Genomic DNA, 15,489 nt, shown 5'->3' on the forward strand with positions numbered 1-15,489 from the left:
ACCGCTTATCCTCGTGGGCAGAATAAGAATCTGTGGGGCTGCACAGGAGATGAGCAGGGAAAGAAGGATCAACTCTACCACCAGGTAAATACTTAACCATGTCCAGAATGACCGTTTGTATATTTCGTTGCTCTAGGCAGGGGCTCTTTGCTCAGTTTATGTCCAGTGTGGGATACTGCACACTACTGTGACACACTAGAAAGCTAGATCCATGGTCTGTATAAAGATGAACCACCAACAAAGAGACTGTATAGGAGTCTAATATTCCATTTATAGAGCTTTTAATAAAATCAAATCTACCACATTTCACTGCAGACTCATCATGCAAAAATAGTTAAACTACTCAGTCTCTGATAAGGCAGTCAACTGCATTTTCGAATACATACATGGGATATAAATTCACTACTCATTAGACATTTGCTGTTTAAACTACTGGAAGCATTTATCATAATGAATCTTTATTCACAGTGTTTTGAAAAATACGGGAATCATTTTCCTTGCAGCAGATTAGCTCCATTTTCCAGGTATGATAACTGAGAAAGCAAAGGGAATGTTTTCCAAGGACACTGCTCAATACAGTGTCATAAACCAGATTCTAGACCTAGCATTTTCTCATCTCTGTTCCTGAGACTAGCATTCCACATCAATATAGACTAAATTTAAAGAAGGACAAGAGAAATCCTTTGAATTCGGAGGTTCTTGGCATTAAGTCACCTCTGATTTTATTGATCTGCCTGCACAGAATGGCTGGAGAGCCTGCTTCAATATGAATGCAAAGTCAGAGTTGCTGCCTGCTAGCTGAACCCTCTTTATTTAAGGAACTCTGACTTCTCTTGCAGTCACAAGTTCGCTCAGCCTTTCACCATCCCTTCCAGCTGAATTTCATTTTGCTCGATTCTAGCTGGCCCTACATAAATCTTTTATCATATAAAAATGCCCCCGATTCTTTCGCCTTCTAACTCGGAAAAAAAAAAGAAAAGGACCCTATATGAAAATGATGGGGTGCATGCAAACAAGCAGTGGTTACATCAAGCTGTGACTGAAAGCCAGGATAGGGCAAATCTTTTGAAATAAGGCAGCAAAGCAGAATCAGAAGAGGTCGGCTGAATAACCTACTAGCAGTCGCTAACAGCACTACCATAGGAGAAAGAGCAATTTGGCTGGCTGTGACCAGTGGTGGTCTCCTTGTGTGACTGTATTTCTGCAGGAGAATCCAAATCAAGAGCTGTAAAACACATGTGAACCATGTATTTCTATTGGCATCTCCCCCACCACCTCCATGCCCCAATTCCACTGTAGAGCTTCCGTTTACAATAAACTGATCATTGCTTCATTCATTTGCAGCTCCTTCAAAGCCCCTTCTTTGCTCTGCTGGAAGGTTTTGTTCTTTTTGAAACAAGTACGCCAACAGAGCTACAGCATATTACTGTTGCCTGCTGTATAATTAGCTACAAACCCACAGCACAAAACTACAGGGATTTACAGGTGCCCTGGATTCTGCTTTTCCTTTCCCCTGGAATCAGCTAGTCTTCTTTGACAAGAAGGGACCTTGGGCTACCCTAATGATATATTGAGAGTTTTAAACCCAGCTCTCCAATCTTACAAGTCTAGAGTGCCAAAATAACACAGCAGAGGCTAGAAGCTGAGCCATGGATACAGGAAAACACTTTGGCAAGCACTTAAACCTGCTGAGAATCTTCTCCTCTGCCAGATGCTTACATCTTATCCGCAGACTACCCTGAATGAAGGAAGCAAGCACTGTAGGATTTTATTTATTTATAGCTCATTCTGGCCTGCTAACTACAACCAAGTGCTCCCACTGCTAAAAAATGCTACAAGTTGGATGACTTTTGAGTGTCTCAGTACGATCCAAAGGACGCTCTAATCTCTGGGTGTCAGAGATGATCAGAATCCTCAAGAATGGCAGCAGGATGCTCATTAGTCACAGGGAAGGCTTCTGATTTCTAAACTTCCTCAAAACCTTCTTCATAAGAAGAAGGTCCAGAGGCCACCCACTGACAGCTGAACACTGAAGGTGCCAAGCAACCTAAACTCAGTCATGACCAAAACACGTGCCGTCAGGGGAGAACACAGCCAACCTCTTCTGGATGTGAGACATGTGAAACAGCAAGTGTTTGAATTAAAACATTCCAACACAGAAGGCCAAGTTCACAAGGAGCAAACAGCAGAGAAGATGCAATGCAACTTGACTTAACTGAAGCATGGATTTCCATCTAAGAAATAGGTGGAAACAAACACCAATAGGTCCTCACCCATTATGTATGTACAGAAACATACAACAAAATATACTTCTATCAAAATTGATGCTTTTCATTTGAATCACAGTTCAAAAGTTAAAAAAACCCAACAACTATGTTCACTAATGTGTATTACTTATGAAAATCATTTGGAGTTTAAAATTTCACACTCCCAGATCATCATAATATGTACAGCCACAGAGTTTATGGGATAATATTTTACATATGTTTGTATGAATACAGCTATATTTAAAAGATCAAATACATAGACTGACTAAAGAACTTATGTTTTCAGATTATTCTGAGTTACTTAAATGTGCTCAAAGCCAAGTGAAATCCTAAATGTCAAATGATTCCATGAGTTGTCAAAAAGAGACATTGAGAACGATGCTTTAGTTTAACAAGATTTTCCATCACCAGCATCAGAGAGTGATCAACTAGGGTTTGGGGATGGGAAAAAAGACACACACACACACACACACACACACACACACACACACACACACACAATCTCTGGGGCTCTAAGCCCTGAGCCTCACTGGAGAAAGGAAGAGAAAAAGGAACGCTGAATGATCTAGTCTGAGCTCAAGGATCAATCCATGCAAAATACTAGTTGAATTCACTAAAGAGCTGGGCTGATGGAATCTTAACAAGAGAAATAAATCCTAAAAGTCTGGATAATAATAAAATGTTCTTTTTAGTGCAGGCCACCTGTCCTAACTATTCCTACACCAAGAAAATGACTGAAAGAACTCACTACTTTAAAAACAATTGCTAACTGGTTCAAGGCACGTTTGAAAAAAACCACAAGAGGGGCACCTGGCTGGCTCAGTGAGTGGAGCATGCAACTCTTGATCTTGGCCGGGGTCGTGAGTTCGAGCCTCACAGTGGGTGCAGAGATTACTTAATATCTTTAAAAACAAACAAACAAAAATAAAAATCCCTTCCCATCAAAAAAATTCTCATGCAATTAGAAAGAGCCTTTAAATCTCAAAAGAAACACAAACACACACACATACCACACATATATATAGGTTTCCTATTATGCTTAAGTCAGGAAAATCTCTGCAGCTTCTGTTCAAGTGAAGGGACTTTAAGAAGAAGAGGGTCTATCTATACCAGGAGCTTCCCTTGAGTGGAGCTCTAATAACTGGATCCTCTGGTGAATAAGAGCTGGAGATGTCAAATAAGTTGCAACTACAGCTCCCAGAAAAAACTTGGAAACCTTGGGTAGAAGATCAAGAAGGTAACATGCCATGCCTTGACTGAAGCCTACCTAGCAGGAAGGATGATGCAGAAAGTCAGAGAGATTAGAAAGAAACTGTTCAGTCATCTTTTTTTTTTTTTTTAATATCGAGAGGAGTATTAGAAAAAAGCCCACTGTCCAATTAAACTGAAACATGCAGTAAGTAAATGTCAAGCAAAAGTTTCAGTCAAGCAAAATGAGTAAGCACTAGAGATGTATTGTACAACATTGAACCTAAAGTCAACAGTAACGTATCGTACGCTTAAACATTTGTTTAGAGGGTAGATCTCACCTGAAGTGTTCTTCCCACAATAAGTTTTAAAAGTATTTGAAAATGTCAAGCAATGCAAAGTCCCATGATGAATTTAAACAAAAATAAAAAGGCACCAAACATGTTGGCCACACACTAACTGCCCAAGTGTGCCCCAAAAGGGTGTCTTCTCTCTTCTTAGAGGCTGCTCCACTCATCTGCAATGGAATTTGCTTGTGTTTTGCCTACTTCTCTAAAAATCAAAACATGTCCCAATGGGATGGGTCTTCAATTCAGACAGGATCTAAGGCATTTTTCAGAAAAAATACTCTTACTGTCGTCAGTTTGCAGAGAGCCATGCTTCATCCCAACCCACAAGGGCTAAATCACTAGTCAAAAATAAACTGCAGGAATGGAATTCCACCAGGTGACCCCATACACAACAAGAGACTGTAGTCTTGCTTTAATAACACTTAGAAAGATACCCGCTTCTAAGGATTTGCTGGACAAATTTAGTCTACTTCAAACGAATGCCTAGCTAGGAATGTGAAAACCAAGCACCAGGAAAGAAAACGCAAAAAATTGGTTTAAGAATGTATCTGTTTTCTCCCCCAAGAATTTTTGGTTTGTTAACCCCAACTGGGAAAAATATTGTAAAATTCTGTTTTGCACTGATAAGTAAAATATGTACATTCATATGCTTGCTCTCTGTTCTAGAGTAATGTTTAAAGCGTGCACAACATACTGTAGAATACCTATAGTGTCAGGTGTGGGTAATTCCTGTAACTACTAAGAACAAGAAACATAAGAGGTTTCGTTGTTTTGTTTTTTTTAATCCATCCCAGGGGCACTACTATTAAAAAATAAAGAGGGCTCGGTGTGATTGTCCTAATTAATTTTTGGCCTATAGTTGAGCTATGTGGCTAGGAAGTGCTTGATATATGGCTAATCTGTATTGAGACACGCTATAAGTATAAAATACACTCTAAATTTCAAAGACTGAGTATGAAAAATGAAAAATATCTCATTACTAATTTTTATTACATATTGAAATGGTATTTTGGATATGATGAGTTAAAGAAAATGTTGTTAAAGGTAATTTTATCTGTTTCTTATTACACTTTTAAATGTGGAAAACAAAAAACTTAGAATTTAACATATGTGGCTTGCATTGTATTTCTATTGGACAGTGATCCTTAACTGCAGGTGCTCATCACAATTCTCAAAGAATGGTCCCCTGGAGTTTGGTTCAAAATAAATCAGAATCTTGGTGGTCAGTATTTTTAAAAATATTTCCTAAATAATTCTGAGAATCATTAATCTAGAGGTTAGCAGACATAATTTTGTGTCCTTGAGCCTTATAAGATTGGGAGTGGAATAGACACTGGCAGGTCATCTCTTGTAACTTACTTCTGTAGAATAAAAACCAATATGCTCATTCCCGGCTTGTTGGAAATTGCCTCAAAACTAGTTAAAATTAAGAGACCCTTGGGCACCTGGGAGTCTCAGTTGGTTGAGCATCCGACTCTTGGTTCTGGCTGGGGTCATGACCTCAGGGTCATGGGATCGAGCCCCACGTTGGGCTCTGCGCTGAGCACAGAGTCTGCTTGAGATCCTCTCTCCGTTTGCCTCTCCCCCCGGCTTGTGCATACTCTTTAAGAGACCCTAGAATTCTTTCATAAGATGAGTCAGCCTATTATAAAGAATTTGACAGGCCTTTGTCCCTGGTTCCTGGGAGAGAGATTCTAAATCCTAAATCCTTGTAATTTCTCAAAAGACAGAAGTATCTTCATTATTCATATGCCCCTTGGATTACACCTGAGTTTATGCTAAGGGATGAGATAACTCAGCACAGGGGTTGCTCACTAGGAAGACCGACTGTGTGATTAAAGGGTAGGGGGCTTTGAGCCAGCTGGACCTCTGCGGAGGGGAGAGGGATTAGAGATTGAGTTTAATACGATCCGTGATTCAGTCAATCATGCCACTGTAATGAAACCCTGATATAAACTCTGGACATTGAAGTTTAATAGAATTTTGTGGTTGGTGAACGTACGGAGGAGGAGTACCTGAATCCAAAGGGAAAGAACAGCAAAGTTCTGTGTTCAGGACCCACCCAGACTTTACTCCATGTGTCTCTTCACTTGGCTGGTTCGGATCTATGTCCTTTATAAAAAAACTGTGTTCGTAAGTATAGTGCTTTCTGATTTTTGTAAGTTGTTCTAGTGAATTATTAAACTGGATGGAGTCATGGGAACCCCCAAATTTGTAGCCAGTTTGTCAGGACTGCAGGTGGCTTGGGAACTCCACTTGTGGCCCCATCTGAAGGAGGGACAGTTTTGTGAAGGACCAAGCCCTTAACTTGTGTTATCTAACTCAAGGTGGTTAGTGTCAGAATTGAATTGCAGTACACCAGTTGGTGTCAGAACGAGGTCATAACTTCAAATTGTAACTAAAACATTTGTAAGAAAATATAAAATCTTATAAAACTAAATTCAAGTAGCAAATTTATAGTTCAGTGAAAAAGCTATACTCTAAATTGAAATATCATTTGGTGATTAAATCGGATAACACGTTTTACATTCCTAAACTAACAAAAGGACTTTAGATCTAAAAAGGCATTAAAGCAATTTTAACATTTTTCTGGTTTTCACAAAGTTTATTTCACCTTTCCTCCTTTACTTCTCCTTGTCTTCATCTTTACATCGATACCACTAGTACTACTGCTACTGACAATAATCTAGCAGCTTATAATTTTATATACACACAGCCAAGGAAGACTGGAGAGAGAAAACAGGATCACAGTTCTGTTCAAGTCTGGTTTTTATCCATAGGGATGTGTATACCTCAGACGTCGGGAGGGACAAGCATCCAAGTTTTGAAGCCATATGAGGAATAACCAAGATTCATATCCTTGAGATGGAAAGGTGAATAAGATTTCTGAACAAACAGTTAAGAAGCATTTCTCTCATTTTCCAGTCGACTTTCCTTCACCAAACTGGACACGTATCCTCAAATAAAAAAGTAGGACAGGGAGAGCAATTCAGAGAGACAAGGGGAGCAATGAGGAGGGAAGGAATCAGAAGCAGCTCTGCAGCCTGACTACAAATCACTGCCCACAGGGAAGAGGTAGTAGAAAGCAGGAAGAAAAGGAGAATGTCCTGAGAATTACAAAGAGCATTAAGTATAGCATGTAGTTCTCTACAATTATTCAAGGAATGCAGGAAAAGAAAGAAGACCGAGTGCTGAGCCCATGTGTGCCGTGAGCACTTCGCCGCTCGCTGAAGGACAACCATTCGTTTCTAGAAAATGAGATTCTGAAATCCATGGAGGCAAAAATGTACCGAGAGATGCTTGCTAAATCAAGGATATATGCTTTTCTCTGCCAGCCATAAGGTATTTTCGAGGTGGAGATGTGAAAGGATCTTCTGAGACAAAGAAGAGAAGTACTTTCTCTGAAGATGCCTCTGCCCATCTGCTGACCTCTGCTGGATCAACAGTGGCATCCAGTGGCCAAAAGTCTCAGCACAGACTTCTTTGTCTCCAGGAAGGGTTTCTATTGCTCTGGGTGAAGTAGCAATTCAGAACAAAACCATTTCTGTTGTCCATAACCAAGGATCCCCGAAGACACAGTACTTTGTAATACGAAGTGAAGAACCAAAGGCCATAAAGAAGAAATGGAGGGGGGCAGCTTAAGATTGGCTGTGGTATTTATATTTCCTATGGTATTACTAAAAAGAATGAAAATACAGGAGGGGATGACCATAGGCGTGGGTGGGATTCCTCGGTTTTCACTGCCTCAGAATACTTTAAAAATAAATCAGTGTACAAGATAAAGTATTTTCATCTTAAAACCAAAGCAATACTGAAAATTTCTGTATGTACATCTTATTTCTTAAAGGGCTTAGGAAGGGAAAAATAATGGAATTAGAATGGCTTAATTATATAGTTTAGTCAAATTTCAGTTTGCTTCTGAAGTATGATTTTTATTATTTTTTTAATCTATTTTTTTTAAAGATTTTTTTTTTAATTTATTTATTCAACAGAGAGACAGCCAGCGAGAGAGGGAACACAAGCAGGGGGAGTGGGAGAGGAAGAAGCAGGCTCAGAGAGGAGGAGCCTGATGTGGGGCTCGATCCCAGAACACCGGGATCACACCCTGAGCCGAAGGCAGACGCCCAACCGCTGTGCCACCCAGGCGCCCCTGAAGTATGATTTTTAAAACCTGATTTAAATTTCCATTAACCTATAACAAATATATAGAAAAGAAAAGCATTCCGCCTGAGTTCTTTTTTTTTTTTTTAAGGTAGGCTCCAACTTGGGGTTTGAATTCATGACCCTGAGATCTAGAGTCAGATGCTTAACTGACCAAGCCACCCAGGAGCCTCCACCCAAAATATTTTCATCTTCCAACTGTTTGACTTAAACTGCTAAAAAAAAAAAAAAAAGAAAAGTGATTTTCTGGCAAAGTTCCAGCAAGTAAAATGCCAGTAAATTCTGACTTGAAAAAAGAAAAGAAAGAAAAGAACTATGTTTCCTCAGTGACATAATACAAGGAAACAGGAATGATGGAGTAATCCTCAAATTTTTATTTTTTTTAAGATTTTATTTGAGATAGAGTACACGTGTGTGAGCCCAGGTCGGGGGAGGGGCAGAAGGAGAAGCAAACTCCCCGCTGGGTAGGGAGCCTAGGGTGGGGCTCGATCCCAGAACCCTGAGATCATGACATGAGCCAAAGGCAGCTGCTCAACCAACTGAGCCACCCAAGCGCCCATCAAATTTCTATCTTAATTAGACTACACTTCACCTCTCCAGGTCAAAGATTTAAAAAAAAAAAAAAAAAAAAGCAGGTACCAAGAGGCTCTTCTCTCATGATTTAAATTTGTTCATTTTCTGCTCTGTTTCTAGCCGAAACCAAAAACGCATGGAATTGTCACATCCGTTACTCCCCCTAACTCTCCTGATACATATCTGGCTGGCTCAGATGCACGTCCCAGTTCAAACTCACCTGTTTGGATGAGAGGTGGGCAGCATGAACTGGAACTCCACCACACAGGTGTTGTCCTTAAGCTGGCGGTGCTGTACACTGTTAAGTTCATAGGCAATATAAGCCCTTCGAACATAAACCTGGTGAAAAATGAATCCTCAGTAAATACCACCTCAGGAACAAAAACTAAGAGATGCTTAGCCCAGGAAAAAGACAGTCCTGAGAAGAGGTATGCGATGTAGAAGAAGGCTCTGAACATAAACAACTTGCTTCAATTAATAAGGCTGAGGTCTTAAAGCTATACCGTGACTGTAAATGGAACTAATACTAGCCTGCGTCTGTGGGACACCACTGGCTGGGTCATAAACCCTTCACACTAAGCCAAACTCACGAGAAGGTTCGATCATTAGTAAAAGCGAGCATACAGAATCACGACTATTAACTCATTGCGCACAACCATTTCAACAGAAGATAAAAGCAAGCGGTGAGAAACATGGGAGGTACTGGTGCTGAGCCGCCTGTGCAGTGAAGGCAGGAGACAGACAATTGTTGAACACTTCAACTCTTTTACTATCCTGCATCTGTTTTCCCACTGCCCCGAATTATTTTAGATGACTTATATCCTCCAAACCGTAGGCAAGAGCAGTAAGACATAACGTGACATAACAGCTCACACGCACCAACCTGACTCAAGAGTTAAAAGAAACAGCAACAGGCTCCGTCTCAGCAAAAACCGCCCGTCTGATCTTGTGCACTTCACAGCCAATTTGCCATGCACATAAAATGCTACAAGGGATTCTAGCATCATGTGAGGTACATAAGGAGATTTCTCATTAAATGACTTGAAAGCACTCTAAGACACTTAGATATTTTCCAAATTTGGTATTTACTGAGTAGGATACATTACATTCTATCCACAGAATACAAATAAAAAGTAAGCCAAAGGAGCTTGCAACAGATTGTAGTGATGCCGTGTTACATAAAATCATCTAAGATACTCCTTTTCTTCATTTTCAAAAGACATCTGCTTGGCAATTTTACAGTAGTATTCAGGGCCTGCAATTTTTGTGCTTAATGAGGTAGAGGGCTGTAGTGGAAACAGAAAAGTCTTTGAGTCCGACTGACCTGGGTTCAAATGCAAACTCTTCCGCTTATTATCTACATAAATGTGGACAAGTCACAAACTCTGAGTCTCACTTTCTTTTTACTTCATGAAGTAATGGTAGGGGTAAATGAGAAAAAGAGTAAAGCACCTAAAACAGTTCATTAAATGTTATTACTTTCTTTCTCAGGACAAAATATTTCATAAGAGCTGCCTGAAAATTCAGAAGATAACTAAAATCCATTTTATTTGGCCCAGATCATAAAATGGAATATGTTCTGGTCAGCCATATGGTTTTTCACTTATTGTTTTATAGGGAATCCTAATTCAAATATCTGGAAAAGTAGAGACTATTGAGAACTGTTGGCAGCTATTTTCCTAAGATTGGAGCCCGAAGTGGTGATTAGTTCAGCTGAAACACTTGACTAAAAGCAAGTGTTTGTTTCAGAGGAAAAGACGACGCCAAAGCACCAACCTTACAGCCGAAGAAAAAGGACTGACAGAATAGCCAAGTGGACAGAAGAAATCAGCTAGAAACCTAGAAAAGGTCACATCATGTTGCTATGAAAACTCACCTCCAGAGCTGCCATCCTCACTACCTGGTTGCTGTGATAGAAGAAGTTTGGTAGGACGTCAAAAATAGATGTTTCAGACAAGATGAGTTTCTGGAAGGCACAGAGACAAGCTTAAACAACTACATCCAAAAGAGAACAATTTCAGTGCACAATATTTTGCATTTGAAGCACTCAGAGTAACCCAAGAATTCTGTCGACGAATGTCATATATGAACTTAACCTTCTTTGTGTCCCAGCTTCCTTAGTTACAAAATGGGGAAAATGATACCTATCCTCATGGGTCTGTTGTATCAGAAGAATTAATATATGTAAAATTCTTAAAAGTAATACACTAACAACTCATCATTAGTGACCATAATTAATATCCTTCCTGACACATATTTGTACCCAACCTCTTAAATATTGTCTCAATCCTCCACTATGGTAAACCACAGATTTGGACCCCAGTTGAAACCCTCTGTTTCAACTATGAACCAAATAAGCAAAAACATCCTCCCCCTCCTCCCAGGTTCCCCAGAAGGAAATCTGACAGAAAGCCTGAAGACTCCCTTGGCTAGATAGAACAATATTACTCTTATTTAAAGGTAGAAAAATAGAATGTCATTCCTGAGGAAATGATGCTGTCAAAAAAGTAATAGTCAAGGTCCTCTCAATTAGTAGTAAAAGTAGCCAATACTCCTCTATAAAATAGGCTCTGTATAAAGCTTAATAGTAAGCATTATAATAAAAATGAAACTGAAATGACTTAAGTAGTTTTGTCTCTAGAAGACTAACTACCTATTTACACATCTGATTCAAATATCAGACATCAACCAGTGCAACCACTTAATTCTAGCCTAGAATATATTCTGGATAAAAAGCATAAGAGGCAAAGACTTCAACAGGACACGTCTACCAAGGCAGGCCTATCTGATTTTTAAGTTCAACCACAATTCTAACAGCATTTTTATGAAAAAAAATATAGTAAGTATACATCATTTTATAAAGTCAAGGCATGAAACTTCACTACACAGAAAATCAAAATAGAGCGATTAATTAAATCATGCTTGGGAATAAAGGGGACAAGAGTGCACAGTGGTAGAAAGGGACTACATGTATACCTGCAGGTTCTCAATGCAAAACTGATGTCCGTACATGTCAATTGCTGAAAGGAAGATGGACTCTACTTGGTTATGGCGAAGCTCATATGATGGCAAATGGGACGCAATAAGAACCTAGAGTGAGAGCAAAATAAGAGGCATAAGTTCCTGAGGGAGTGATTATTCTAGCCTCCTATTAGGCAGCTCTGATACAAAAGCAATAAATATAAATCTGTAAGTGCAGGCATCAAAGATAAAACAGAGACCAAGTAAAACAACTTCTAGGTCCTGTAACGTAAAGCCAATGCCACCAAATATTGCACCTCGGTTGACTCTAGCTGTGATTTGCGTTGTGGGCAATTTCCCATGGCGGGGGTGGGCAGCGGGGGAGGGAGAGAAAACAGCTTCAGTCAAGTTCCCTCAGCGCATGTGATTTACCATTGCAAAGCTGCTAGTCCTGGAGACTGCATGACTAGCTGTTAATTGGGAATCAGGTCTGGCAGGGAGCAGCTGTGGAGAGTGGAGGCAACAGAGCTAGGCTTTTGCAACTCCGAAGTAGAAAGGACTAGGAAAAGCTGCTCTGACAGCCCCAGGTACTTGGTATCAAGGAGAAGGCGTCGGGATGGAACACCAATGCGTGTGAGGAGCAGTGTCACAAACATACAGGGACACGGTGGGACCTGAATAGTCTCAGCAGGTCACTGAGAGGTTCAATAACTTTGAGTAGCTCAGTGACATGGATACAATTGCGGAGAAAGCAGAAGGTCACTGAACAGCTTCAAATGCTGCTTCCTTGTCAATGCCCGAGCACTGCAACACAAAGGGAGGGCCACTTCTTGGCTTCCCTGCTGAAACCTTTTGGAATGGAAATGAAGACTACAGGGTGAAACTAACCAGACTTCTCTAGGGTTGTTCTGATTGCCAGCATTTCGGATTCATTGCATTATCTTTCTGCTTTCCACACTTGATTTTTTCCTACACACTTAAAAAAGTTTTCACCTGCTTCTAAGCTCCCTTTGGGAAGTGAAAAATATTGAGTTTATTGCCAACCCTTAGCCTCCTTTCCTCCACGTGACCCTGGTCTACTATCACAAGGCTCCTAGGAAAGGTAAACGGTAACAGAATTATATAAGAGGAAAAAAGCCTTCTATTTTAAAGAGACTCAACGTTAATGTTTTCCTTCCTCTTTAAAAAATGTACCACATGAAAACATTTGTTCTGAAGGCAATGAGAAGACATGTGGGAAAACGCACGATCTTTGTCAGGTGACAGAGTCAACGCTCACTGTTTCTAAGAGCACCCAGTCTATGAAAACCATTTTTCCCTCAAGATAACCAACACAAAGCCTTACCTGGCGTGCTCGGAGCGCCACTTTGGCATTGGTGGTCTTACTGAGCTGAGTTAGCTCTGTGAGGATATTCAGCAGCTCGTCGGTGAGAGTAGGGTCCCGACCGCACAACTGGTCCTAATTGTTAGTGTGAAAAAACACATACACATCCACATTAAAAAGAATTGTGGCTAGAACTCTGAAATAGGAAAAGGGGACAAAAACAAAGTAAACATAGCGGGATTAATAAGAAAAAAAAAATTACAAGAAGTTTGCATTAAGATTTTATTTATTTATTTGACAGAGACAGCCAACGAGAGAGGGAACACAGGCAGGGGGAGTGGGAGAGGAAGAAGCAGGCTCCCAGCGGAGGAGCCTGATGTGGGGCTCCATTCCAGGACCCTGGGATCACACCCTGAGCCTTAACGACTGAGCCACCCAGGCGCCCCAAACTTATTTTTATTCCAAACAATGTGGTCAAGAAGATCCCAGAGGAAGCCACTGATAAGGAGAAACCCAAATCCCTCAGTCATTCATATTCAAAATTCCTAGTGAATTTCTTTACAAATCGACACTGTACTTTTAACATGAAGAAATCATCCCAGACCTTTTAAGGGGTCTGGGGATTCTGAGTAAAACCTAACAGATGAGGCCTCAGAGTTTTAAGAGGGGGGACTAAAGGCTTTCCTGTTCCCTCTCCCACTTTTGGAAAGAAGGCATAATAAAGCAAAAGGAACCACTCCTGGTGGTTTTCATTCCACATGCCAAATGTTCAGCATCCCAGGAGGGTGCAAAACAGAAGCACAAGAACAAATTATTCATTTAAAAACACACACTAAATAAAAACACCATCTCATATGCTGACAATTCTATACCCGAAATCATGTATCCTCTTGCTGTACCAGGAATCATTCCAGAATAACTAAACATGGTGAATCCTTAGCTGGATCAGAGGGAAAAACCACGCTCCTACTATACAGTCCATGGGTTTATTCAATTGGGTACTTCCTCTCCTAAAGTCAAAACTTAAGAAAAAAATTCTCTATCATATTTTGAGAAAAATGTTTCTTCTCCAGTGGAATATTAGTTCACTCCCAAAATTCATCTATTATCCATGTAATTTTCATCTTAGCTGAAAAAATCCTAAGTTTTCTGAAATGTCTGTCCTTTTCTGAAATTTACAGAGCTATTTATAGAAGTTCCTAACACCATACCACATAAAATATACACGTTTAGGCACAGTTCCTCTACTTGGAGTTTGAAACAACTTCCTTTATATTGCAGTGAATTTTTATTCTCCCTCTACTACCAACAGGACATGAAAGATGACCAGATTCCCAAAGGCTTGCTGTTGCTGCCTTCTGATTTTCTTCCTACCTTGATTATCAGCCTTTTTCCTGAAGAATCTCCAGGTCATACTTACCTTCCTCATCTCAGGCATACTCTTTATCGTCCTTTTATCACAACAGTATAAACAAAAGTTTGAGGCTTTCGGGGCAGATATGCATTTCCCAAAACACCTTTTCTATAACCCCTACTACCTTCCACATCACTGGGTAAACAGCTTTGGAGTACTCAGCACCACCATGCGGAGAAGAACGTTTCTCAAACATTTTTTTTCCTCTTTTAAAGATTTTTATTATTTATTTATTTGAGAGCGAGCGAGCAGAGAATCTCAAGCAGACTCCATGCTGACTGCGAGCCCAACACGGGGCTCGATTTCACAGTCCTGAGATCATGACCTGAGCCAAAACCAAGAGTCGAACACTCAACCGCCCAGGCCGCCCAGGCCACCCAGGCCCCTTTTCAAACATTATGAAACAGGAAATAGTTTCTGGTTCTCCAGTCCACCAACCAGAAGTCGGCTCCAAATGTCGAGACATAAAACAGATGATGGGGGTTTATAGTTAAGGAAGTGCAAGTATTGTTTTCACCTGTTGAAAACAGGGAATTCACTGATCTGAGTGAGAAGATTCACCTGTTTAGTGAAAGGAATTTACGAGGGTAGGAGAGAAGCGGCTAATAGGTGACTGTAAATCCAGGGTTCGGTTGAGGGTGGAGTCATGGACCAGAGGGCCTCTCCACGTACTCTAGGGCATAAAAGAAAAAAGGAGGGAGACAATGCAACTAAGTTGCATCTTTTGTTGAAAACTAAGGAGCAAAAAGACAATTTCAAAGGAATATATAAAATCACCAGAGACAAGACCACAGGAAGACAGAAGAACAGATAGGTAACAGTGGATAGGGAAATCAAGACAAGTTTTTCCTACCAAATCCCTCTTTTCCCAATGTTCCTAACAGAGAAAAATATTCCTTTCTGAGGTTCTTACTCCACTCATCAGAAAGACCCACTGAAAGATCTAAAAACCTAACAGGTGTCCTAAATAATAAAACTCAGCTACTCTGCAAACAGCCAGACTCAAGTCTCAACATCTAACAAGAAAAGCCAACATGACAAAATAAGAACATTAGCTACCTACTTGTATCGGACGCAAGAGCTCTGATGGGGAATGTTTTCCCTTGAAAGGAAATCCAGGTTTACCTTTTGAGATTAAACTAAAATACATACATAACAATGGAGCTATCCTCTTGCCTAACTACAGATCATCTTCTAACTTAACACACAAAACCACTTTTTTAAAAAGCCACTTTTTTTGGATTCATCTTT

The 15,489-nt window shown here is 40.2% G+C and overlaps 1 protein-coding gene across 5 annotated transcripts in view; it reads right to left on the reverse strand.

The window, feature by feature from the left end:
- Positions 1-15,489, reverse strand: part of ACACA (acetyl-CoA carboxylase alpha) — a 281,347-nt gene that overhangs the window by 145,066 nt on the left and 120,792 nt on the right. For all 5 annotated transcript variants that reach the window (XM_008695441.2, XM_008695440.2, XM_008695439.2 and 2 more), the window contains 4 exons: positions 12,846-12,959; positions 11,516-11,629; positions 10,416-10,505; positions 8,760-8,878 (listed from right to left, as the gene is read on the reverse strand). In XM_008695441.2, the coding sequence (XP_008693663.1) occupies positions 8,760-8,878; positions 10,416-10,505; positions 11,516-11,629; positions 12,846-12,959 (437 nt within the window). The remainder of the gene's footprint in view (positions 1-8,759; positions 8,879-10,415; positions 10,506-11,515; positions 11,630-12,845; positions 12,960-15,489) is intronic.

Source organism: Ursus maritimus, unplaced genomic scaffold, assembly GCF_017311325.1.
Source record: "Ursus maritimus isolate PB19 unplaced genomic scaffold, ASM1731132v1 scaffold_24, whole genome shotgun sequence".
Taxonomy (NCBI): Eukaryota; Metazoa; Chordata; class Mammalia; order Carnivora; family Ursidae; genus Ursus; species Ursus maritimus.